Source organism: Sarcophilus harrisii, chromosome 2 (genome assembly GCF_902635505.1).
Source record: "Sarcophilus harrisii chromosome 2, mSarHar1.11, whole genome shotgun sequence".
In the NCBI taxonomy this organism is placed as follows: domain Eukaryota; kingdom Metazoa; phylum Chordata; class Mammalia; order Dasyuromorphia; family Dasyuridae; genus Sarcophilus; species Sarcophilus harrisii.
Genome location: NC_045427.1, coordinates 512460658 through 512486844, shown reverse-complemented (window position 1 = coordinate 512486844; position 26187 = coordinate 512460658). Strand labels below are relative to the sequence as shown.

Sequence of the window (26187 nt, the reverse complement as noted above, 5' to 3'; positions counted from 1 at the left end):
GTGTTTTACTTGGAATGTCACACCACTCTCTCCCCAACAGCTGCATTACAAATCCTGCCTATGCATCAAGGAAACATTGCAAGCCTGTTCTTGTCTTCCTTCCCTGCCCAGCCCACTGTAGTTTCTTCCTTTGAAAACTCACTGAACTCCTTGTCTTTTCTGCTCATTTGGCAGTTTATGCTATTTTGATTACCACTTACCTTTTCATATAGATATGTCCTGTCTTCCCACCTAGATTGCTACTTCCTAGGGAGATCTCATCTGATATTTCTTTGTCTATACCACATTGCTTCTCACAAAATATGTCCAATAAATATTTTTGAGTAAATAAGGGAAATGAAAATAAAAGAGATCAAGAAAGTAAGAATAAACAATTCTTGTTTAATAGAAATGTGAAAAGGAAGCCTTTGATATGATTACTAAAAAACTGAAAAGAATTTCCTTTCATGTGTACAGACATAAATTGCAAATCTTTTACTTTTTTTTTTAAAAAACTTTATTTTCAAAACATATGCATATATAGTTTCAACATTCACCCTTGCAAACCTTTTGTTCTACTGCCCTTTCCTCATCCCTGTCCTCTAGACAGCAAGTAATCCAATGTAATTAAACCTGTGCAATTCTTCTATCCATATTTCCACAATTATCATGCTATACAAGAAAAATCAGATCAAAAGGGGAAAAAAATGTGAAAGAAAGCAAAATGCAAGCAAATAACAACAAAAAAGTGAAAATACTATGGCGTGATCCACACTGTCCCCACTCTTTCTGGAGGCAGATGGCTCTCTCCATTACTAGAACATTGGAACTGACCTAAAGTATCTCGCTGTTGAAAAATCCATCAGGATTGATCATCATATAATCTTGTACCTATGTACAATATTCTCCTGGTTCTATTCATTTCATTTTGCTTCAGTTCATGTAAGTCTCTCCAGGCTTTTCTGAAATCATCCTGCTGATCATTTTATATGGAGCAATAATATTCCATAACAATCACATACCATAACTTACTCAGCCATTCCCTGACAGATAGTCCACTCACTTTCCAGTTCCTTCTCACTACAAAAAAGGGCTGCTACAAACATTTTTGCACATATGAGTCCTTTTTCTTCTCTTTGGGATATAGGCCCAGTAAAGACACTGCTAGATCAAAGGATATGTGCAGTTTGATAGCCCTTTGGGTATAATTCCAGATTGCTCTCCAGAAGGGTTGGATCCTTTCACAAATCCACCAACAATGTGTCAGTGTCCCAGTTTTCCCACATCCTCTCCAACATTCATCATTATTTTTTCCTGTCATCTGAGCCAATCTGAGAGGGGTGTAGTAGTATATCAGAGGTTTATTTTATTTTATTTTTTGCATTTTTCTGATCAATAGTAATTTAGAGCATTTTTTTTCACATAACCAAAAATAGTTTTAATTTCTTCATCTGAAAATTGTCTGTTCATATACTTTGAATATTTATCAATTGCAGAATGTCTTGTATTCTTGTAAATTTAAGTCAATTCTCTATATATTTTAGAAATGAGGCCTTTATCAGAACTGTTAGTTGTAATTTTCCCCCAATATACTGCTTTACTTCTAATCTTGCCTGCATTAGTTTTATTTATTTAAAAAAAAAACTTTTTAATTTAATATAATCAGAATAATACATTTTGTATTCCATAATTCTACAAATTCCTTTCTTCACCACAGATCTGAGAGGCCACTATCCTTTGTTCTTCTAATTTGCTTATAGCATCACTCTGTCTAAATCATGAGCGCATTTTAACTTCATCTTGGTATAGGGTGTTAGGTGTGGGTCAGTGCCTAGTTTCTGCCATGCTAATTTTCAATTTCCCAGCATTGTGAAATAGTGAATTCTTATCCTATTTTTGCACATGGATCCTTTTTCCCATTTTTATGATCTCCTGGGATATAGACCCTGTACACTAGCCTCGGACCCTTACTCTCTGTGTGACCCTGGACCAATCACTTAACCATGTGTGCCTCAGTTTTCTCATCTGTAAAAGAAACAGGAGAAAGAAATGGTGAAACATTCAATTACCTTTGCCAAGAAAACACCAAATGGGGTCATAAGGAGTCAAACGCAACTGAAAAATGCTTAAACAACAACAACAACCAGAACTTGTTTGCTGTGAGACTATTTCAACTTTCCAAGTCTGTTTCCTCCTCTAAAAAATGGGGCTAATATAGTTTGCTCCACCACTATTCTTAAAGCCTTGTGTAAATGGACTTTACTTCCCAAGCTTCCTTCTTTCCATAAACTGGTGTCCAGTAGTGAAGTGACCAAAGATAGCAGAAGAGAGAAGCTGAAAAGGAGGAAAATAAGGAGAAAAAGGAAGAAGAAACCAAAAATAAACCCCACAAATCAGAGGTGCTACTTAAGGAAAAGAAAACTGGATTGAATTTAAAGACCCAGTTCTGATATTAACAACTGGAAAAATTATTTCTTCTTTGCATGTTTGAGTGTCCTCATCTGCCAAATAAGGGGGCTAGACCAGAGGAGTCTCTGAAGTCCTTTCAAAGTCAAATAATCAATGGTTTATTATTTTGGCCTACAAATCCTAGACTGTTTCATGCTCAGGCCAACACCAAAGATTCAGGACCCCCTGAGAAAATCAGTCAGGTTAAGTTGCAGACAGGGTGGAGTGATCCAGAGGTAACGAGAACTTTGTGAGGTCCTTCTTGGAGTGGTTTTGAATCCTGAGCATTTCATGAAGCTAGGAAATAGTCTGATCCTAGTGGGGTTCGTCAAGTGTGGACTCTGAAGATTCTTGGAATCCTATGGGCTCAAAATCTTTCTTGAGCTTTAAGAAGTAGACTGGGCAGCAATGAGACTTATGGCAAATAAGTGAATACCAGAGTTGGTGGATTTTTGAAAAACGTGCTTTGTTCACTGAAATCATACCACCATCAAGGCCAGGCTGTTGAGCTATCAGAGCAGGCAAGCAAGTGTCATTAGCTCTTTATATGTTTAACATTTGTTATTTCTCTAAGATTTTCAAGATATTTTCCATAAAATTGTAAAAGAAAAAAATAGTGAAAGTTTTTTTGTTTTTATATTAGCTCCATATCAAAAAATATCCTCCCCCCCAAAAAAAAAGTTAAGGTGGATTTGTTGGGAGGATGGGAAAGCAACTTAGCAAAACTAACAAACACATCAACCAAATCCAACAATATCTGCAGTGTTCCATGCCCATAATCCCTCACCTTTGCAAAGAAGGAAGATACATTCTCTTTTTGTTGGGGCTAAATTTTTCATGTTTTACCATTCATTCCAGTGTTAGACTTGATTATTCCACATTTCATAAACTATCAATGAGCTTTACCATTTGGTCAGCAGAATGGGTCAAAGGAGGCAGGAGCCATGAATGACATATTCACAAAATTACATGTGAGAAGAAGGAAGGTATAGACATATTTCAGAGATATTATTGTAGGTTCAATTCTAGACCACTGCAATAAAGTAAATCTTGCAAGAAAGCAAGTCATATGAATTTTTTTGGTTTCCCAGTGCATATAAAAATTATGTTCACATGATATTGTAGTCTAGTAAGTAAGCAATAGTATTATCCCTTTAAAATGTATAACCCTTAATTTAAAAGTTTATTGCTAAAAAATGCTAACCATTATCTTAACTATCAGTAGACTGTAATCATTTTTGCTGATGAATGGTCTTGCCTCAATGTTGATGACTGCTGATTGATCAGGTTAGTGGTTCCTAAAGATCAGCATGGCCATGGTAATTTCTTAAATAAGGCAAAAAGTTTGTATCTTTGATCAACTTTTTCTTTCATTTGAAGACTTAGAAACCATTGTAGAATTATTAATTGACCTAATTTTAATATTCTTGGGAATCAGGTAATGGAAAAGCCTGAAGACAATGAGAGAGATGGGTGGTCAGTAGAGCAGTCAGAACATAAAATATTTATTAAATCCACTATATTATATAAGCTTAGTTTGTAGTGCACCAAAATAATTATAATAATAAAACCCAATATCAGTGATCACATATCATGATAAAAGATATAATAATGAAAAAGATTTGAAATATTACAAGAATTGCAAAATGTGAAACAGAGGTATGATAAGAGCTCATGCTGTTGGAAAAATAGTGCCAACAGACTTGCTCAATTTGAAAGTTTTCACAAACTTTAAATTTGTAAAAAACAAAAAAGGCAATATCTGTGAAATGTAATAAAGTGATTTATCCCTGTAAGTTGGAAAGGAGAAGTAATATAATAGAAAGCATGTTAACAAATGGTAACATCCAGATTTGGAGGGAGAACCTTTGGCTCATTATTCCTTTTGCTTTCCCACTCTACAATAAATTGAAACTATGCAAGGAGGGAGTGTAAGGTAGAAGGAAGAAATTAGAGACATAGAACTTATGGAGATAATTATTTTCTGAGCCCCAGCCTTTCACCCTTTAACCTAATTTAGTGATAAATGAATCAAATAAAGTTAAATGTATTATATTTTAGAGGCTGAGTTGAGAAAATAAGGCTAGGATAAGAAACATCATCAGTTTCAATAGAAATAAAATCTATCATTTTGGTGGGTCATAATGCTTTTTTAAAAAATCGATAGAAAGACCAGGAGGCAATGATAGGACACAACCTGGATTCTGAGAAACAGAGGAATATGACAAAGATGGTGGTGGGAAGCTGGAGATAAAAATTAGAGATGTTTAGAACAAAGGCTGAAAAATCATCTCCTTTCTCACATAATAGAAACACGTCAGTTTCTGTAGGAGATAGAAGACCTGGATTTTAGTCCTCGCTTGTCCTTTGCTGGAACGAAGTCACAACCTTTCTGAGCCTCCATTTTTTTGTCTTTAGAATAGAAATGTTATCTATCTTGTCCATCTAACTGCATATTAAAGTCTGGACAACACACATTCTTTTTCTACTTAGTTTTTTCCATGGGGATAGTTAGACTGAATTATTCCAAGATCAAACTTTCAAGGAACTCTACCATGGGCTAACCAAATCTCTTGCATTTATACATAATGCAAGATTTTGGATTGGACACACTCCTCAGTTTCATTGATATTTAGGCTCATATTTTAGAATCAGGATTTGACCTATGTATAGCGTGCATTCATGGCAGTGGGGAAAGTCAGAGGATCCAAATCTGTGATTTCATTAGAATGGGGAAACTGTCCATTAACACAGGGTAGTTCTATGTGTTATCAGAAAGCTGCCTTAAAAATTAGTATTTCAGTTAGAAGCAATGTGATGTGGTGGGGAAAAAAAGTACAGTTAGAATCAAAATATTTGGGTTCAACCCTGCTTCAGATTAGCTGTTTGATCCTAGGCAAGCCATCCAAACCTTTGCCATGCGAAAAGGGGGAACACTAGCTAATTTATAATTTATAATTATATAATTTATAATTATAATTATAAACACTAGCACTTTATAATTTGCATTTTACATGCGTCTTTTTTGAACCTCAAAAGTGACAAGTAAATATTATAAGTATTATACCCATTTGGTAAATGAAAAATTAAAGTTCAAAGAGGCAGCCAAATGATCCTATGCTTGGAATAAAGAAGATCTAATTTCAAATCCTATCACAGTTGCTTATCAGTTCTACAAGTCTTGGCAAGTCATTTAACCTCTGCCTCTCTCAGTTTCTTCAACTGTAAGATGGGCATAATAACTGTACCTTTCTCTCAGGGTTGTGAGGATCACATAAGACAATATTTGTAAAGTACTTAGCCCAGTGCCTGGGACACAGAAGGTACTTAATAAATGCTTTTTCTCTTCCCCCAAAATCACACAGCTAGCAAATTGGTGAACCAGGACTCAAACCCAGATTTGAGTCCAAATTCAGTAGGCTTTTTTTTCTTTTTAACCCTTTATTGTATTGTCTTCCTAACTGAAATTCAATGATTTTATGATTCATACTGAACTTGTAGGAAACATTTGGCCATTTATCTATAGCCACTTGACTTTTTCTGTACTGAAGCTCACAGCATATTTGAGGTTGAAGATGTGAAAGGACTTTTAAAAAAGTAAAAAACTTTGCAAATGTAAGGTACTGTACTATGAACTCAAATTGTTTGTACATTTAGTCATAAAGAATTAAAGACAATAAAGTATGTATGACTCACTGTTCAAAATACATGTTTTAAATTTGTAATGTTGTTGATGAGGGATTGGTTATTTTGTTTGTTGTAAATACTTAACCAAATTCTCTAAAAGCCTCAACAAATAGATCATGGTGTGTAGCTCATGATCAGTTTGCAAACTATTAACCATACCAGTTGTGGTTAGTAAATAGAGGACATCCCAAACTGGATGTTGGGTAAAGATGTCCATCTCTTAAATCATGTAACTCATCTTTATTTTTGTGTGTGTGCAAATCTATCTTTTAATATGGTTGTCACCCATATAGAATCCCTTATATGTAGTCCTTTTGGAGAGCCAGTGAGCTTATCACACATATCAAGTGGGAAAAAGGAATGGGTCACATAAGCATTGAATATAAGGATAGTATTCCTGCATTAATTATTTTGCTTCAACCTTATTTTGTCTTCTGATCTATTGTTGCCTTTGTAAACTGGGTTGCTAAACTGGTTGTTTCCTATTTGTATTGGATGATAATAAATTTAGTATTAATATACGTTTTTATATTTATTGACACTTTAAAGTTTACAATGTGATTTCTATTTGTAATTCTATTTGAGCCTCATGGCACCCTATGAAATAGATAATATAAATACTATTATCTTAATATTAGACAGAAGGAAACTGATTCCTTAAGAGGTCTTAGTTCTGGTTTTGCAGCTTATAGACTATCAAAAACAGGATTTTAATCCAGGTATCTCTCAGGTCCAAGTATTCTTGTATTCTTTACTACAGGTCCTAGTATTCTTTACTACAAGAGAGACACATTCATTGATTTTACATAAAATTTTTAATAGTATCCATAATGATTTCCAAGTTCAGTTCTTTGTAACCATGATGTGATAAAGGATTTCTGAAACTGACCATGTAAGAAATGCACACATTTCACAAATTATCACAAATAACAGAGCAACAGAATGTGTTATCACAAATAATAGAGAAACAGAATGTGCAGTTACGCTGAGTTTAGGATTGTTCTGATGCTTTTCTGCCTGAGCATACTGCGACCATCTTGGAATAGACTCAAAGTAGGACTCTGGTGCAATGCGGACCTTAACTGGAATGGAAACCCTTTCTCCAGCACTAGCTGTGAGACACCACTTCCATTTTTATACCAGCCAGTGTTCAAACATTGCTACCACTTTCCTTAGCTTTTGGATTTCCAAGATAATGGTTTATGGCAGTGCAAAGAAGTGATTTGGGGCTTGTGGTTTGGCACTTTCCACTTCAAAAGAATGATATTCCATACAAATAAATCACATGAGATAAAACATTATTACTAACATCCATTGTTTCCCCTTATAAGATATTCACCTTGAAAGACCCTGTTCTGAGACCTTTCTGTCATGTCAACTTATTCTCCCTCTATTAAGTATTGACCCAGTTTTCTACCTGTCTGCTGACAGCTATTGTCAGTTGAAATAATGTATCCCCTAGCTATTTCTGTCCCCAAAATGCCCCATGTGCCTAGAATGTGAATTATAGCCATTAAAAAAGCAGTCTCAGCTTGAATTATACAATTTCATCATGATCCTCATGCATAAAAGTAATGTGTCTAAAAAATTTGTTGTTGTTGATTTTGGAGCTCTTTTCCCCACAAAATGAGGCTTCCTCTGGCCTATGTATCCAGATATTGGCACTATGGATCAGGGCTTGCCTCAGTGGATATTTTTGGTACAATACAATTCCTCTTTTTGGAAGTGTTGAGGTATGGAAACAAAGAAGAAGTCAGAGATATTGTGATTGTCTTGTTGCTTGAAAGTTCAGGCATCTAAGAGAGGTCAAAAATTTGCCTTTTCACAATACCCATTTAATATTGCATATGCTTTTAAGCTTGATTAAAAGGTATTGTTTACTTTTGCTGAACTATTTTTCTTTTTTCAATTTTGTCTTTTATTATAAGTGATGACTCTCTTGGGAAGGGAGAGAAGAAGGATATACTTGCATATGAAAGTGACATAAAAAGATAAAAGATAGCAATACTTTCTAAAAACAAAAACAAAAACAAAACAAAACAAACAAACAAAAACCTACCCACATCTCATAGTATATGACATCTAAAGAAGTCTTTTTCAATTGATGTTTGTCCCAAGGTTCCTGCACTTTAACTAAAAAGATGGCTGGATGCTGAGAAACTCCATCCAGTTTTTTAGTTTTTTAGTCACTTAGAATCACATACAATCTGATCTGGAGCATTTTTTAAAAAATTCATATCTGGGGTCTATTTCAAGCCAATCTCATTTGAGTCTTCTCTCTATACCTAGTCTGTAGATGAAATAAATTGCCTAGAAGGTAATTCAGCCCTTAAAGAAACACATTGCCTTTTTAATTTTAAAAATTAATAAGTACTTAGAGGTATCTTTTTTAATAAAAAAGAAATAAATGTTCTGATTAAAACATATAACAAGAATTAGCCATGTTTAATTGGTTATAATTTGGCACAGAAGAAAAAAATAGAATATTGCCATTTTCTTTCCACTGTAAATGTCTCTCCAGGACCTGGGATCACATAGTCTTAGAGGGAAGGCCAATCTTTTTTCTCTGATAGTCTCCTATTTCCAATCCAGATCTATTACATCATATTTGAGAAATTTAAACAAGTTTGAGTTCATCCAAATCCAAATTGCCAGACAGAACCTGAGCTATAAAATTACCTTGACTCTTATGAATGTGTGTGTTTATTTTCAAACAGATATTTCTTGATGTAAAATCTTCCTAACAAACTGTACTCTAAAAATAATCAAACAATGGAATATGCTTCTTTAGGAGGGTGGATTCTCATTTATCAGCAATCTCCTTAAAAAACTTTAAGTGGTTGATGAGTGACAGAGAAGAATCCTTGCAGTTTCTTTCAGGAGCACTGGACTTAAATGGGTGTCCTTCTCTATTTTTTAACAGCACTTCGGAGCCGATCAGGCCGTTCCATCATCAATGGAAACTGGGCAATTGACCGGCCTGGTAAATATGAAGGCGGAGGGACAATGTTCACCTACAAGCGCCCAAATGAAATCTCTAGCACTGCAGGAGAGTCATTTTTAGCTGAAGGTCCCACTAATGAGATCCTAGATGTCTATGTGAGTTTGCACTATTGTTCTTTCTATTATATTCTTTGCTTCCAACATAATAATGACAAATGTCTCCATCTGACTTTCTCTTTTAACCATAGACCCCTGAAGATACCCATGTAAATGCCCAGATACTTTTCGTTATTTACCTCTAAAATTCCCAAATTTACAAGAAATCTAAACTGTACCAGATGCTTTTTACCCTCCAAGTTTATGGACCCAGTAAAACCAATTTTACTTGTTGAATCAAATCAGAGGTAAAACCTAGCCTTTATTTCACAAGAGTTGGATTTCCTCCAAGTCCTTTCCTCCTTGTGCTAATTTGGCATGTTCTAGTTTTATGGCAGACCAAAGCAAATGTCCTGGGCAAGGCAAACCTTCTCATAGCTTTGAGCCTTCTTGATTCCATATTAAAGTGAGGTCAAAAATCAAAGTCCCTATATGCACCAGATGAACCAATAAAGTTCCTTGTTACAGGAGAGGTTTATTAGGAGTTCCCTGTTTCACAAGAGATGTAGCTTTACTTTTCTTTACATGAAGGTGCAACACTGACTTTCTCAGGAGGGGAAAAAGCTCACATGCCTTATTTTTTTTTTAATTAAACCAAGACAACCACCAGCATCTGTTTCCTAAAAAGACTATAAAATAAAAGGCAACAATAATGATGCTTTTTAAGTAGCAAAACAGAGAATACTTCACTATCATATACTTAATGGACTTTACCTAAAGTACTCTGAAATATGTCGATACCTAGGGAAACATTTTTGAGTTCAAATTCATGCTTTATGAAATTTCCAGTATATTTGAATTTAACTTATATAATAGGCCATCATCACTACTATCATTATTAACACATATTCACTTCTACTTTGTTAATTGGGCCATGGACTAAAAAATGCATCTGTGATAGTTTTCTTACATTTTACTTTTGGGATTATCTAATAGATTAACAGTAGTTATTTGAATCTGAGTAAATTTCTTGATGCATTAGAAATAAAAATAGCAAACCCATGTGGTTAAAAATTCATAATGGGTGGTCTGATAGAGCAGAAGTCAATAATTCCATAATTATTATTCCATAAATATTAAAAGAATCACATTAACAAAATATGTTCCATGAAAAGGAAGGAAGGAATAAAAGAAGGAAGGAAGGAAAAAGGGAGGGAGAGAGGAAAGAAGAAAGGGAGAGAGGAAGGAAGGAAGGGAAGAAGAAGAGAGAAAGGAAGGGAAGGGAAGGAAAGAGGGAGAGAAGATTTCCTGTGATAGAGGAAGGGAAACATAGCAATATGGGAAAAGCCCAGGATTTGATATCAAGGGGTTGAAATAGAATCCCACTTCATTTGCCTATTTCCTTTGTGAACATGGGGCAAGTCATTTCTCCCTATATCTCAGCTTCCTCTTTTATTAAATAAAGAGAATAGGCTAAGCAGCATGGTATAAACAGGCCTTCCTAAACTTTTTCTAGTCTCACCTCCTTTTTATCCAAGAAATTTTTATATGATCTCAAGTATATAGGTATATAAAACAGGTATAGAATTCAAACTTTTACTAATAATAAATCATAATTTTGCTACTCCCACATTCATTTTCTTCATCCCATATAGAGTCATGATTCACAATATAAAATGTTTTGGTATAGATATCAACAGAACCAGGTTTAGGATGGAAGAATCTTAATCCAGGCTGTAACTAACAAATATGGCATATAGCAAGTTGCCTGAGGCTACTGCTAGGTAAACTGCCCTTAGGGAGAAAGGGAAAGTGGGCCTGTGTTGGAAGAGTAGGTATGGTGAGAGAAGAGGACACAGGACACAGTGGGGTTACAGAGACCGCCTACTGAGGATATAAGGGCAATGGCTTGGTATCAGTGGAGTAATGAAGTTCTATCAGAGCAAAGATTCTTATCGCAGGATGTGAGGTACCCTTGGAAGAAGCCCCAGTTGTTCTATCCTGGTACAGATGCTTGTCTGTTATTCCATTGTACTAGACTTGCTCTCAGTTTCAAAAACATTATAGTTACATTAGTCCTTAAAGGTCTTCAGGAAGCAAATTATCCAACTGAAAATGAGTTTTAATTTAATTTAATTCCCTCTATTCTGTGTTCCTTGCATCCATTTTTCTTAGTCCATGGAAACAACATGTAGGAATAGTGAAAAGATCACCAGTTTGGGAGTCAGCAGACGTGGTTTGATATCCTATTTCCAACACATCCTAGGGGCCCCTGAGCAATACATTTAACTTTCCCTGCCTCAGTTTCTCCATTTGTAAAATGAGCCAGTTGCACTCACCCAGTCTTTTCCAGATGTCTTTTCCAGATTCATTTATATTGGCCTTTGGAAGACTCATTCCTGGATCTCATTCCCAGAAGCTCTCTCTTACTAAATTTTGTTATGATTTTGATAACCAGTTAGATAGGTGAGAGACTACCAAAGCAGAAGCCAGGGAGGGAAAAGGTTCAACTTTGTCTCCTTTACATTTTCTCCTTGCCTAGGACCAGCCAGTCTTCCACCCCAGGTTGATAAGATTTTCAAATAAACTGACAGATTTCTGGTTGGCTCTTAAATGAAGATTCTAATCCTAAATCTTTCTCCTTCTTATTTATATAACCTTGGCTAAATCTCTTTATGTTTCTTGACCTCAGTATCCTCATCTATAAAGTGGGGGAATCAGTTTACATAATTGCTAAAGTCCCAACTCTTAACATTGCTTGTACTTCACTCACAAATGAATCTTTCTCGCCACCTAGTGTCTGGTTAAATGGATTTTTTTTTTTTTTTTCTTCTCCTGAATGGCACCTATCACTGACATCTTTTGAAAGTCTAGCGATAATTGAAGGAAACTGAGGAAAACCTACACACATTTCACAGGTATATTATCTTAGTTTTAGTGGTACTTTATTTCCTCAAGAAACCAAATTCCTGAGCCCTACTTAAGGAATTCAGGTGAAAACCCTTTAATTACTCCAACTTATAATTCCGATAATGTGCTTAACACTTACTGTCTTGCCTTATACAGATGTTTGTAATTATGGTAGACTAGATGAGTGGTTTTATGGATATAGGGAACTCTCAGGTAAGGAAACCCTTTAAAGAATAAACAGCTTCTTAAACTATCATATGAGGTCTTGTAACTGAATGTGGGGGTCATGAAATTATGATTCATTATCGGTAAATGTTTGCTTGGTATAACTATTTTATATAGTTATATTACATAACCAGTATCACATAAAAATTTCTCAGACAAAAAGGAGTCACAAGAGAAAAAAGAAGTCCTGATCTAGATTGCTAAGAAAATGTAACTAGCTCAAAGCTGTGCATCCACATTGTATCACAAGATTCAACTTTCTATCAGCTACATCCATGATGCTAAAATGTAAACAGTGATCATAATGTGTACAGTTGTGTTAAATAAGATAACATCAGTCTTTTTTTTCTTAGATGATACACCAGCAGCCCAACCCAGGTGTCCATTATGAGTATGTCATCTCAGGAACTAATGCCATTAGTCCACAGCTACCACCTCATAGAAGACCAGGTATATTCTATTGCTTTTGGTGGTGGGGAGGGGCAGGATATGTCTGTGTATTGGTTATAAGTTCTCATTCTCTTCTTATTTTTGCTCCCTCAGTCTCAAATAACCAACAAAGAGAAAATCCCCACTAATATATTTCTAAATTGAAGAGACTTGCTATAGGATGATTTTCTTGTGTCTGAGCAATTATTGTAAGAAGTTCCCTTTGTATAGTGCAAGAAGAAAATGATATTTTATACCTAAACTTTACTAATTTGAAATGTCTTTTCTATTTTGCTTCAATTTCAGAAAAAAAAATCCAGTTTTAAACTATGAAAATAGAAACAGTTAAATTTGAAAGAAATATCAGGCTTCAGGGCTGCCTCTATGAGTAGACAAAGTAATCCCAGATGGTGACTTGAAGGATGACACACAGGTCCTCTGGCCATACCAGATGGTCACTAGTTCCTATGTTCTTCCTGTCTACACAATGACCTGTTTGTTATTCTTACCATTTCTTTCAATTGACCTATATAGCCAAGCTCATTGTCCTCTAAGTAAAAAGAATTCACCTTTAAAGGAAGGATTCTAGCTTAGGGATTCTTCAGCTTTGCTAAATGTCAGGGACAAATCCTGGGGATGGCATGGGGAGAATAAATCTGGATAAGATATCCCAGTGATTTCCTTGGATAGCCAAGGAAAAGCGTACAGTGGTCCCATTGTATCTTTATATGGGCGAGATATCAGAAGTTAATTAAGCAGTCCCCTAAAGGAGATTCATCTTTCTCATGAAGAGGTAGATACATGTTGCTTGCCTAACAGATATATGTAGCTTTTTCTCCTCCTTGCCTCTGCTGGTCCACTTAGCTTCTTTTAACTCTGAAATAACATAAACAACTTTAATAAGTGAACATATAAGTATTTACTATTTACTTATTTTTTAAAATACTGTTTACTTGTGCATAGCCAAGAATGAGAGTTCATGATTAAAAGGGGTTAAAATAAATTAAACAAAACAACTCCATCTGAAAATAGTTTGTAATATCTAGTAGAAGATATTGGCTGACTTTTCAATATTTCTGTATTTTTAGCATATTGGCAACATTCTACATTCAGTCACAATCTCTAATATTGAAGGTTATTTATAGACACTGGTTGGCCTATATGGTTGTGTATCTCTTTCTTAAATAGGCTGTCAGATTTTTGAAGAGGTTCCCCCCCCCCCCATTCCCTTGGTTTGTTCTTGTATTCGCCTTTCCATAGGAGAGCCTTTCAATGGACAGTTAGCAGTGCCAGATGGACGGAATCCAGAGGGAGGAGAGGAGAAGCAACAAGAAGAGAAGGAGAAATTTCCCAGTGGGGACATGAAAATATTCACTGAGGATACCACCCACACCTTTCCAGTGAGACAGCCAGAAAGATTTCCCCCCCGCCAGCCAGACAACCTGGTGCCAGCTATACAACCACCACGGAGAAACAGAGACCACAACTGGAAGCAGGTTGGGACAACAGAGTGCTCAGCTACCTGTGGGAAAGGTGAGACATAAATGTGGCCTGTTACAATAAAAAAAAAAATTAATCTAACATTAGGAGCAGATTTTACCTGGGACTAATTAGTTAATCTATCCTCCCAGTTCTTAGCCCAGCACTTTGCCAAAATATGTTATGGGATCTTGGGTATGCTAGTATTTCGAATTCTTTATAGCTCATTAGAGAAGGGAAGGAGTATAAGTATAAGTAAGTGCCTACTGTGTGTCAGGCACTATACTAAGAACTTTATAAATGTTATTTCATTTGATCTACACAATAATCCTATGAGTTTGGTGGTATTGTTATTCCCTTTTTATAGATAAAGAAACTGAGGATGATAGCTATGTATCCCTGGGCAGCCACTATACATCTAAGTGTCTGAGATACTTACTAGTTAAGACCCTGGACAGGTCACTTAACCTTGTTTGCCTGAGTTTCTTCACCTGTAAAATGAGCTGGAGAAGGAAATGGCAAACCACAAAGAAATCAACTCAAAGAAAAGTCTCAGAGCTGCACAGGAAACTTGGGAAGTGTGCTCTTTATCACAGGAGCAGAGCTCAATGATAAAAGTAAAAAAGAGGAAATACCAAAAGAAAAGGAGAGAAAATGAGCAAGAAACAGAAAAGAACCTTGATCCTAGAAAGCTACTATGGTGACAGGGTAGACCAAAACATAAACTCAGAGAAAGATAAGAATGTCCAAATCAGAATTGTCTTTTTTTTTTAGATATGGAATTAATAATGGCACTTTTTAAAAATCCAATATATGCATACATATTTATACAATTATCTTGCTACATGAGAAAAGTCAAATAAAACAAGAAAAATGAGAAAGAAAATAAAATGCAAGCAAACAACAACAAAGAGTGAAAATGCAATGTTGTGAACCATACTTAGTTCCCACTGTCCTCTAGGAAATCTCAAAGAATGATATGAATTGGTCTTAAGTCCAAAGAGACTTCTTGGAAGTGCTCATAAGAGACTTTAAAAGGCAAATAAGAGAGGCAGAAAAAAAAAAATGAGAAAGGGAATAAGCAGTATGATGAGAGAGTCAAAAGCTTGCAAAAGAAAAAAAAAATTGTCTGAAGAAAACAACTTTGTAAACAGTAGAATTAACCAAATGGAAAAAAAGAGATACAAAAGCTAACTGAAGAGAAATCACACATTAAAAACTAGAACAGAACAAATGGAAATTAATGACTTTGTGAGATAGCAAGAATCAAAGAAACGAAAAAGAATGAAAAAATGGAAGAAAATACAAAATATGTCATTGGAAAAATAGCCAACCTAGAAAAAAGACCCAGAGGGAACAATTTAAAAATTATTGGCCTGCCTGAAGGCTATGAGCAAAAAAAAAAACAAAAAAAAGATAGCATTCTACAAGAGATCATTAAGGAAAATTGCTCCAATATTCTACATTCGGAGGAGGAAATACTGATTGAAAGAATCTATCAATCATCTTTAGAAAGAGAACCCACAAGGAAAACCCCAAGAAACATTGTTGCAAAACTCCAAAACCTCAAGGTAAAAAAAAAAATACTTCAAGCTGCCAGGAAAAAAAAAAAAAAAACAATTCAAATATCAAGGAGTAACAATCAGGATTAGCCAGGATCTGGGATCTTCTACAATAAAAGATTGGAGACCCTGGAATACCATATCATTCTTTGTAGATGGTATGATCTTGGAAATCTTGGAAAATTATCCAAAAACCTACTGGAAACAATTCACAGATTTTCTATATATTATTGATAAAACACATCAACAAGAGATAGAAAAAGAAATTCCATTTAATTACTGTAGACAAAATAACATACTTCAGGTTCAGTCTGCTAGGATAAACCCAGAATTTTATGAATACAATTACAAAATGCTTCTCAAATAAATGAAGTCAAATCTAAACAATTGGAAAAATATCAATTGTTCATGGCTGGGCCTCCTGCCTAAATTGATCTACTTGTTCAGTGCCATACCAATCAAACTACCAAAACATTATTTTATAGAACTAAAAACAATAATAACAAAATTCATCTGGAAGAATAGAAGATAAAGAATATCAAGGAAATTAAGTGCAAAGAATAGTGGTGGTTTATCAGTACCAAACCAAAACTATATTATAAAGCAGCAGTACTCAAACCCATTTGGTACTGGCTAAGAAATAGAGTGATAGATCAGTGGAATTGATTAGATATACACAACACATTGATCCAGGCCTATAGCAATCTAGTATTTGATGGACCCCAAAACTCCAGCTTCTGGAATAAGAACTCACTGATAAAAATTGTGGGTAAAAGTAGAATGTGTCAGATGCTCAACACAGATCCACATCTCACATCCCATACTGAAATAAGGTCAAAATTTAAAAAGGTTTTGCATTAGTTGCAATAGTAGCAAGATTAAAAGGGAAGTACAAAACTGGGAAAAAGCCTTTACAGTGAAAGCATTTCTGGTAAAGGTCTCATTTCTAAAATATATGAAGAACTGTGTCAAATTTATAAGAATGCAAGTCATTCCCCAATTGATAAATGGTTAAAGAATATGAACAGATAAGTTTCAGATGAAATTAAATTCATCTCTAGTTACATGAAAAAATGCTCTAACTCACTATTGATTAAAGAAATGCAAATTAAAACAACTCTGAGTTACTACCTCATACCTCTCAGATTGACTAAATGACAAGAAAAGAAAATAATAAATGTTGCAGGGAATGGGGGAAAATTGGGACACTAATGCATTGTTGGTGAAGTTGTGAAATGATCCAACCATTATGGAGAGCAGTCTAGAACTATGCCCAAAGGGCTAAAAAACTGTACATACCCTTTAACCCAGCAGTGCCATTATTGGGTCTGTATTCCAAGGAAATCATAAGGGAGGGAAAAAAGACAAACAAAAATGTTTGTAGCAGCTTTTTTGTGGTAATAAAAAATTGGAAAATGAGTAGATGCCCATCAATTGGGGAATGCTTGAAAGTATTGGGGTATTATTGATCTAAAAAAAATGATGAACAAGTTGATGTTAGAAAGATCTGGAAAGGTTTGCATAAACTGATCCTGAACAAAACAAGCAGAACTAGGAATATATTGTACACAATAATAGCAAGAATGTGATCGTCAACTATGAAAGACTTAGTTCTTCTCAGTGGTTCAGTGATCTAAAGCAGTCCTAATAGACTTTGGGCAAAAAACACCATCTGATCCAAAGAAAAAGAATTAAGGAGACTGAATGTAAATCAACACATGCTATGTTCACTTCTTTTTTCTGCCTTTTTAATCTCTCCCATGACTTTTCCCTTTTGCTCTGACTTTTCATTCCTAACATGATTCATAAAGTGTTAAAAATTAATTAATTGAAAAATAAAAATAAAACTCCAGATGCAGCTACAAGTCGGACATAACTAAATAATAACAACTTCCTATTACAGGGCTCTTTCCACTGTACTATCTAGCTAGGTCATACCTAAGGAATCATCCATCCAATCCACTTGTTTGACAGATGAAGAAAACGAAGCCCAGGATATTAAATGACTTGTCAAGATCACACAGGAAAAATAGCAAAGCTGAACCCAGCTCCTCTGTACTTTACAATGTCCTTTCCATTGCACCACATTTTGGACACAAAGAGCAGTCATTAATAAATGGTGGCCAAATTGGAGAGAAATAAATGTCTCTAGAAAAGTGTCCTAAATACCTTTATTTGTCCCTATATCGTTCAACATTTCTATAATCATTCAAAATATTTTGGCAGGCTACACTAATGAACTGAATCTAATGAGATGAAATTTAAAGGGGTTAAGTAATAATAGAAATTATTATTTTATATTTAATTTAATAGACATAAATAGTAAATCTCAAAAGTAAAATATAGGGGAAGCAAATAGACAACAGTTTTAGAAAAGCTCCCAGGTCTTTAATAATAGCAGCCAATATTTATATAACACTTTCAATTTTTTGGTAATATTTTATGTATTTTATCATAGTTGAGCTTCAAAGTGCTCCGTGAGCTAGGTCACAGAGCCATTATTACTCACAGGTTATCTCTGACTCAGAGAGATTAGGTGATTTGCCCAGAGTTGTGAAGTTATTAAGTCTCGGAAAGGGGATCAAGCCATGCCTTTCCTCTGTTCCACTGTCTTTTCAATAAGCAAACCTGCTAAATATGATTGATTATCTAGTATCAGATTTGGTCTATAAAGACAGACCTAGTGTGCAGAAGAGGTAGATGCTGCCTCTTTAATGGCAATTTCCCCTTATCTTCAGGAGTACTGTTTTCAGTTCTGATTTTTGCAATTTTAAAAGAACATTGGCAAAATGGAGGGTGTCAAGATTAAAGTAACTAAAATGAGGATAGACTTCAATCAAGACCATAATGTCAGAGAATTATCTGAGGGAACTAGGGATGTCTAAACTGGAAAAGAGAAGAATTGAGGAACATATAGTAACTATGCAAATATTTAAGTGGCCATCATATTGGACCTCACTTTTCTTATTTATAAAATGAGAGGGTTGGATGATAAGCTGCTCTGAGAAGTACTCAGAAATGAGGAGTTACTTGCAGCTCTAAATCTATGACTCCATGTCACTAGATGAAAAATATCAGATTTATTCTGCTTGTCCACAAAGGTTTAGAATTAAGAAAATATCTCTAGAATTACAGAGCAGCTGGGTTTAATGTAAGTCAAAATTTCCTAAAAATTAGGACTGTCCTAAATCAAAATGGGCTGCCGAGAGAGAGAGAGACAGAGAGTGTAATCCAATATATGTTAAACATGGTAAAATATATATTAGATCCAACATATATATACATATTTATATAATAATTATCTTGCTGCAAAAGAAAAATCAGATCAAAAAGAGAAAAAATGGGAAAGAAAATAATATGCAAATAAACAACAATAAAAATATTTAAAAATGCTATATTGTGAAGCACTTAGTTCCCACAGTCCTCTCTCTGGGTGCAGATGGCTCTCTTCATCGCAAATTCATTGAAACTGGCCTGAATCATCTCATTGTTGAAAAGAGCCACGACCATCAGAGTTGATCTTCGTATAATCTTTCGTGTTGCTGTGTACTGTGGAGGAGATGCTCTTTTCAAGTATGTGAAGGAATTTGGGCTTGCTTTCCTTGACCTCAGAGGACAGGAGTAGGAGGCAATAAGTGCAAGCTGCCAAGAGGCAAATATAGACTTGATGTCAGAAAATACATTCTCACTATTAGAGTCATCCAAAAATGGAATGAACTACCTGGAAAGGCTCACTTAAGAACTTTAAATGAAGAATGAAAACCCAGTTGCAAACTGTTATAAATGTTATAAATATCCTTTTTCAGGTGTTGGTTAGGTCTGATGGCTTTTAGAGCTCTTCCACTTCTGAAATTTTTCTATTCTCTGAAGTCTGTTGTGTAGATGACCAAAGGACAAGATCAGCTTGGACTAAAAACTAGAACATTGTGCTTAAGTCACCAGAGAAGGACATATCAGAGTGGACCAAAAGTATAATGGAACCAGAAAGAGAATACTGACGTTTTAAGGAATCAGGCTGATGCTACTGGATTTAGGAATGAACTAGAGTGAAGGATTCTTGATCAACAAAATAAGAATTAGCTCTTAAGTCAAAAAAAAAGTAAGCCCTACACATATTCCCTATCTTTGTTATTGCCTATTTATACACAATTTGTTTTCTCAAGACTACAGCAAAATCGTTCTATTTAAAAATGATTAGTTTGTGGGTGTATAATAGGAGTTAATTTAGGAGGAAATACTTATTAAAAGGTTAGGGTAAAGGTGATAATGGTGCTATAAATAAGAGTTCAAATCGTCTAGGAAGTTATATCCAATGCAATAAATTTTTTTTTTTTACTGGACATCTCCAAATCATGCTGCCTGAACTGTTGCTTCCTTCTCCTCCTCTTCACACTGAAACCCAGACTCTTGCTATTGTGCTTCTGCACACTGGTTTATTTTTCCCTGTTTTTGCCAGATCCCAGGCCCACCAATCTACTTCCTAGTCAGGATGCTGTATTCATATTCTCTGCTGCCTCTCTCATCTTTCCAATTCTATTTTCCTTAAATGTATCATCATTATTAGAGGGTAAACTCTTTCTAAATTATAATAAATATACTTGGGCTTAGTAACTCATAAGGTGATCGCAAGGAAACCAGTTTTTCAACCATAGAGGAATATAGAAATGTGTGCTGTCATTATTAGAAAATCTAATTCCTGAAGCAAATAGAGAAATAGAGGCAACATTGTCGTGCTCATTCAAGATAGAAAAGTTCTCTATAATGAGAGAGACAGAGACAGAGACAGAAGCAGATAGCTGGATAAAATGTAACTTTGCCAAGATTTTTCCTTTTGTTATATTTTCTATTCAGTCAACATCACCTTTTTTTTTTCTTTTTTCTTTTTTTCTTTTCTTTTCTTTTCTTTTTTTTTTTTCCTAGCCTGTGGTAGTCTTTAATTGGAACATTATTTTATTTGACATAATAGTGTTGCCTATATTGCAAAGCTTCATTGTAAGAGCAATTTACGCAAATAGCCTTCTCAGCTTCAAACACAGTTTTACAACTAGCTGTCGAGTTTTATAAAAAGCAAAGTTCTCTGGTCTAATGTTGTCTGAGATATGTCAGTTTAAGAGAAAGAGTCAGAAATGGTCATTGCTGAGGAAACATTCAGACATTTGTCTTGACAGTAATCCCTCAAATTGCAATTACAATTCTAAGTAGCTTAGAGATATGGAAGAGAATAATAATGATGATAATCAAGTTGCAATTATAATTATAAGGAGCTAGAAGTACAGAAGAGAATAATAGTGATGACAATAATTATGATGATGATGAGTAACATTCTTATAGCGCCTAATATGTTTCATGTACTATACTAAGCACTTTTAAAAATATTATCATTTGATCCTCATCACTCTGGGAAGTAGGTGCATTTTTACAGAGGAGAAAACTGAGGTTAACCAGATAAATGACTTGCTCAGGATCATACAACTGTTAAGTGTCTCAGGGATGGATTTGTACTCAGCTCTTCCTGACTTCAAGTCTGGTGCTCCAATCCTGTACCACTTATCTGCAAAGAAAAGAATTACTTAACAAAAACCAGAAGTGCTTGATGAATAAATTCTGCAATTTGGTATTAGGCAACTATGCTCAATCTGTTCCTTCTTGTGATATCTGTATTGCCACTTGGGCACTTTAGGGGATGTAATTTTTCACTTAGAAACTCTCTCTGATATATCTGCAATATGGAAGTGGTAACAGAAATGTATCATTCTTAATGGTGATCCCATTAGCTCCCATGGCTATGTTATCATCTCTATGCACAGATAATCATAAAAAGATAACATTAATATAATGCTTTAAGGTATATTAAATGTGTTACATAAACATTATCTCATTTGATTTTCATAATGACCCTGTATGGTAAATGCCATAATTAAAACCATTTTGTAGATGAGAAAACTGAAGTTGAGAGAGGTTAAGTAACATGATCAGGTTTACACGGCTAATAAATGTCTAAGGTAGGATCTAAACCCATGGAATCTGGTACTCTTTTCTCATTTCCTTGACTTTAGGATTATGTTTTACATTCTTAATCTTTATATAATCCATACATATTTCAGATTAGGATTTAATAATGTTTGTTGAATATTTAAATTTATTCTTCCTCACCATCCCTCACCACCAATAGTAGACTCCTCATATAGTAGACATTCAGTCTTACTGCATATTTTGCCACCCACTAGAAGAATGCTTCTCACTTTCTTGCCTTCCTTACCTTCATTTACACTCAAGGAAATATTTATCTTTTTTGATTTTAGGAGGCAGAGACTTTGGCTAAGGGAATTTTTTTTCCTGGATGTTCTATTATTGTTCAGTAGTTCAACCATTTAGTGTGTGGGTGTGTGGGTGTATGAGGTGTTTTGGTTTTTTTTTTAATAATTATAACTTTTTATTGACAGAACCCATGCCTGGGTAATTTTTTACAACATTATCCCTTGCACTCACTTCTGTTCCGATTTTTCCCCTCCCTCCCTTCATCCCCTCCCCCAGATGGCAAGCAGTTCTATACATGTTAAACATGTCACAGTATATCCTAGATACAATATATGTGTGCAGAACTGAACAGTTCTCTTTTTGTACAGGAAGAACTGAATTCAGAAGGTCAAAATAACCTGGGAAGAAAAACAAAAATGCAAACAGTTTATATTCATTTCCCAGTGTTCTTTCTTTGGGTGTAGCTGCTTCTGTCCATCATTGATCAATTGAAACTGAGTTAGGTCTTCTCTTTGTTGAAGAAATTCACTTCTATCAAATTACATCCTCATACAGTATCATTATTGAAGTATATAATGATCTCCTGGTTCTGCTCATTTCACTTAGCATCAGTTCATGTAAATCTCTCCAAGCCTCTCTGTATTCCTCCTGCTGGTCATTTCTTACAGAACAATAATATTCCATAACATTCATATACCACAATTTACCCAACCATTCTCCAATTGATAGGCATCTATTCACTTTCCAGTTTTTAGCCACTACAAAAAGGGCTGCCACAAACATTTTGACACATACAGGTCCCATTCTCCCTTCTTTAGTATCTCTTTGGGGTATGAGCCCAGTAGTAGCACTGCTGGATCAAAAGGTATGCACTATTTAATAACTTTTTGGGCATAATTCCAAATTGCTCTCCAGAATGGTTGGATTCATTCACAACTCCACCAACAATGCATCAATGTTGTGGGTGTGTTTTTAATGGTCAAACCTTTTTGTTGTCATTTCAGGATCACAGTACCCCATCTTTCACTGTGTGAGTAGAAATTCTCATGAAGAGGTTCCTGAAAGCTATTGTGATCCCAGCACCAAACCTACTCCTGAAGAAGAACCTTGCAATATTTTCCCTTGTCCAGCCTTGTAAGGAATCCAAATGGTTCTCTTTAGTTTGTTTGTTTGTTTGTTTTATCAACTTTGGCTTATAAACTTTTGTTATTTCCTAATCAGGGAATTTGGATTGCTAATACAGTATATCAATTTGTCATGAATCTATGATTCATCAGTGTCAGAACTCCCAATATGGTAACTCCCTCCAACTTAAAACTCTTAGAAAGCTACCTCAAGCTCAAAATGGATTTGTGACTTGCTTACAAACACACAGCTACGAAATAACAAAATCAGAATTTGAGCCCAGTACTTCCTGATGCCACCACATTCACTACTATATCTATCATATGATATAATTTTTCTAGGATATTTAACAACTTTTTAAAAAGGCACCGTGTGTAATATGTATAATGGATAGAGGAAATAGGCACTAGTACTGCTTCTGTCACTCTGAGCAAGTCAATTAATAAATCCCTTTGTGCACTAGACAACTTTCTGAGAACACATGGTTCAGAGAGGATGCTGATGTATATTGGAAAAAGAGATTCTGATGTCAATAAAATCACAGATCCAGTTCCTGTGGAAGAAAGAAAAGGAGAAAGAGAAAGAGAAAGAGGGAGAGAGGGAGGGAGGGAGGAGAAAGGTAAAGAAGAAAAAAGGTAAAAAAGAGAGGAAGGATAAAAAGGAAAAGGAAGAGAGGAAAAAAAGGAAGACCACCTGTATACATCATTAATGTCATAATTATCAATTATAAATTCATATTGTGGGCTATTCATTAAACTCTGTCTATGGGACAAACATTCCTGTCATCCAAGATTAAGAAGAGTTATATTGACTATAAAGCTGTTTGGTGCACTCTTATGAATTCTTTCCCTTGCTTTTTCTTGGTAAATTGAAATGAAATGGCTATTTCATTTGTTTGCTGGTAAAAAAAAAAAAACATGTGGGCTGCTGAACTCACAACAAAACTATAAGCCTCAGTTGCACATATTTCCAAAGTGGCATAGACTCTATGTGAGGTTTGACTTTCTATTTCAATCCCCAGAAGAGGTCTTGTCTACATCATGGAAGCTTACGAGAGAGCTTAGAGGTCAGCCAGGACATCCTCTGCATTTTACAGATGAGTAAACTGGAATTTAGAAGAAAAGAAATGGCCTACCTAAGTTCACACATATATTTGGTAGCAGAGCCAAGACTCAAATTCACATCATTTGGTTCATAGTTCAAGGCATCATGTCAATTGTTGAATCCATAGCTTTTCTTGATGATGCACATTATCAATACTAGATGGCATTGGGGCTAAATCAGTTTTTACTGGTTAATCATGCCTTAGTTTGAATTATAGCTATATCTGATATGTTGGAAAGAGTACTGAACTAGAGTATGGAAGACCAAATTCAAACCCTGCCTCTAATACATAATAACAACAACAATAATAACAATAGTAACTAGGATTTATATAGTACTTTGAGGTTTTCAAATTCTTTACAAACCTTCACAATGAACTGAAGGTTGATACTATTATTATCTCCATTATAGATGAGGAAACTAAGGTAGACAAAGGTTAAATTATTAGATCAGGGATACATAACAAATAAATATCTCAAACAGGATTTAAACTTATCTTCTAGACTCCAAATTCAGCATTCTATCCAATTTATGATGTAGTGTTTCTAACTTAATAGCTGAGTGACATAGGGCACATGATTTATCCACCATACCACTGCCTCTGTCCTATTACTTATCTACCAAGTAGAGAGGTACATGTCACAGCAGAAAGAGTTCTGGATTTGGAGTTATTCTAGCTTCACTTAATACCACTATGAATTTCAACAAGTAGCTTCACCCCTTAAGGCTCAGTTTCTTCAGCTGTCAAATTTTTTCCAGCTCAAAAATCTATTATCTTTGTGTCATAGAGAGATGGGAATCTTGAAGATGTGAAGAATTTCTATCCTCAGAAAACCACTGACCTTTCTACTTGTATTTTTACATTTACATAATGAATTAGGGCAGATTCCTTCCTCTGTATGAAAGGTTGTTGAGAGCTAGTTTTGCAGGAAGAAAGTATAGAGACAGGTTTTAGAGGCTGAATGAGTCTTCCCTCATGGCAGAATGAAGGTGATTTATACCAGAATAAGGAGAAGGTACAAAGAGAGTGAAATAGGACACTGGAAAGGGGGGAAATATATATATATATAAATTTATAAATTATATATAATATATAAAATTATGAATATATTATAATATAAATATAAGTAATTTAAATAAAAATAAATTTATATATATATATAATATTATATTATATTTTTCTGAAGAAGAATAGGGACAACTCTACACCCAAGAACAGAGACCTGCCCACATTCTCTGATACATTCTAGAAAACAAGGGCTTTTAACCTTCTTTGTACATAGATCCCTTGACTAACTGGTGAGACCCATGTTTCTCTTCTCAGAATGTGTTTTTTAATGCATAAAATAAAATATATAGGAATACAAAAAGAACAATTATTTTGAAATAATTCCAGATTCACCACCTGCTAAAATTTATCCATACTCCTTGTGGTTTCATGGACCCCATGTTAAAAAACCTCTGCAGTAGAGCAGAGCACTATTCATGTTGGTGAAGTCGGCTTCCAGTAGTCTTTTATAGCTACATCCTCCTGAGACCAATTTTCTCAGCTGAACAAAAAAAAGTTCTAAAAGCCAATAAAACCATCCTGCAAAAATGTTCTCTCTTACACACTGCCCTACTCACATTTAGGGATGTCACAGGGAGGCATATGGAAAATGACTTCTCTTCCTTTTGATTTTTCCCAGAACTTTTTTGGTGAGTTCCTAATTATTTGACTCCTGTGAACATCCCCCACAGAGAGCCAGGTCTATGTCATTAGTCATTTATAAGAGGATTCAAATGACTATTCAAAAGTGCTCACCTTCCAAAGGTCTGTAAACATGAAAGTTAGCTTCTCCCACATTATGAATACTAAGAGTTTTCTTTTTATCAACACCTGCTATAATTATTCATTCTCCTGCCTTTTTCCTTAATGTTTAATGGTAGGTAACCATTTTTG

General features: G+C 34.9%; 1 protein-coding gene across 3 annotated transcripts in view; it reads left to right on the top strand.

Annotated features, from left to right (window-relative positions):
* Window positions 1–26187, top strand: part of THSD4 (thrombospondin type 1 domain containing 4) — an 850332-nt gene that overhangs the window by 766406 nt on the left and 57739 nt on the right. For all 3 annotated transcript variants that reach the window (XM_031955286.1, XM_031955287.1, XM_023498513.2), the window contains 4 exons: window positions 9038–9213; window positions 12642–12738; window positions 13978–14250; window positions 23021–23150. In XM_031955286.1, coding sequence (XP_031811146.1) covers window positions 9038–9213; window positions 12642–12738; window positions 13978–14250; window positions 23021–23150 — 676 coding nt within the window. The remainder of the gene's footprint in view (window positions 1–9037; window positions 9214–12641; window positions 12739–13977; window positions 14251–23020; window positions 23151–26187) is intronic.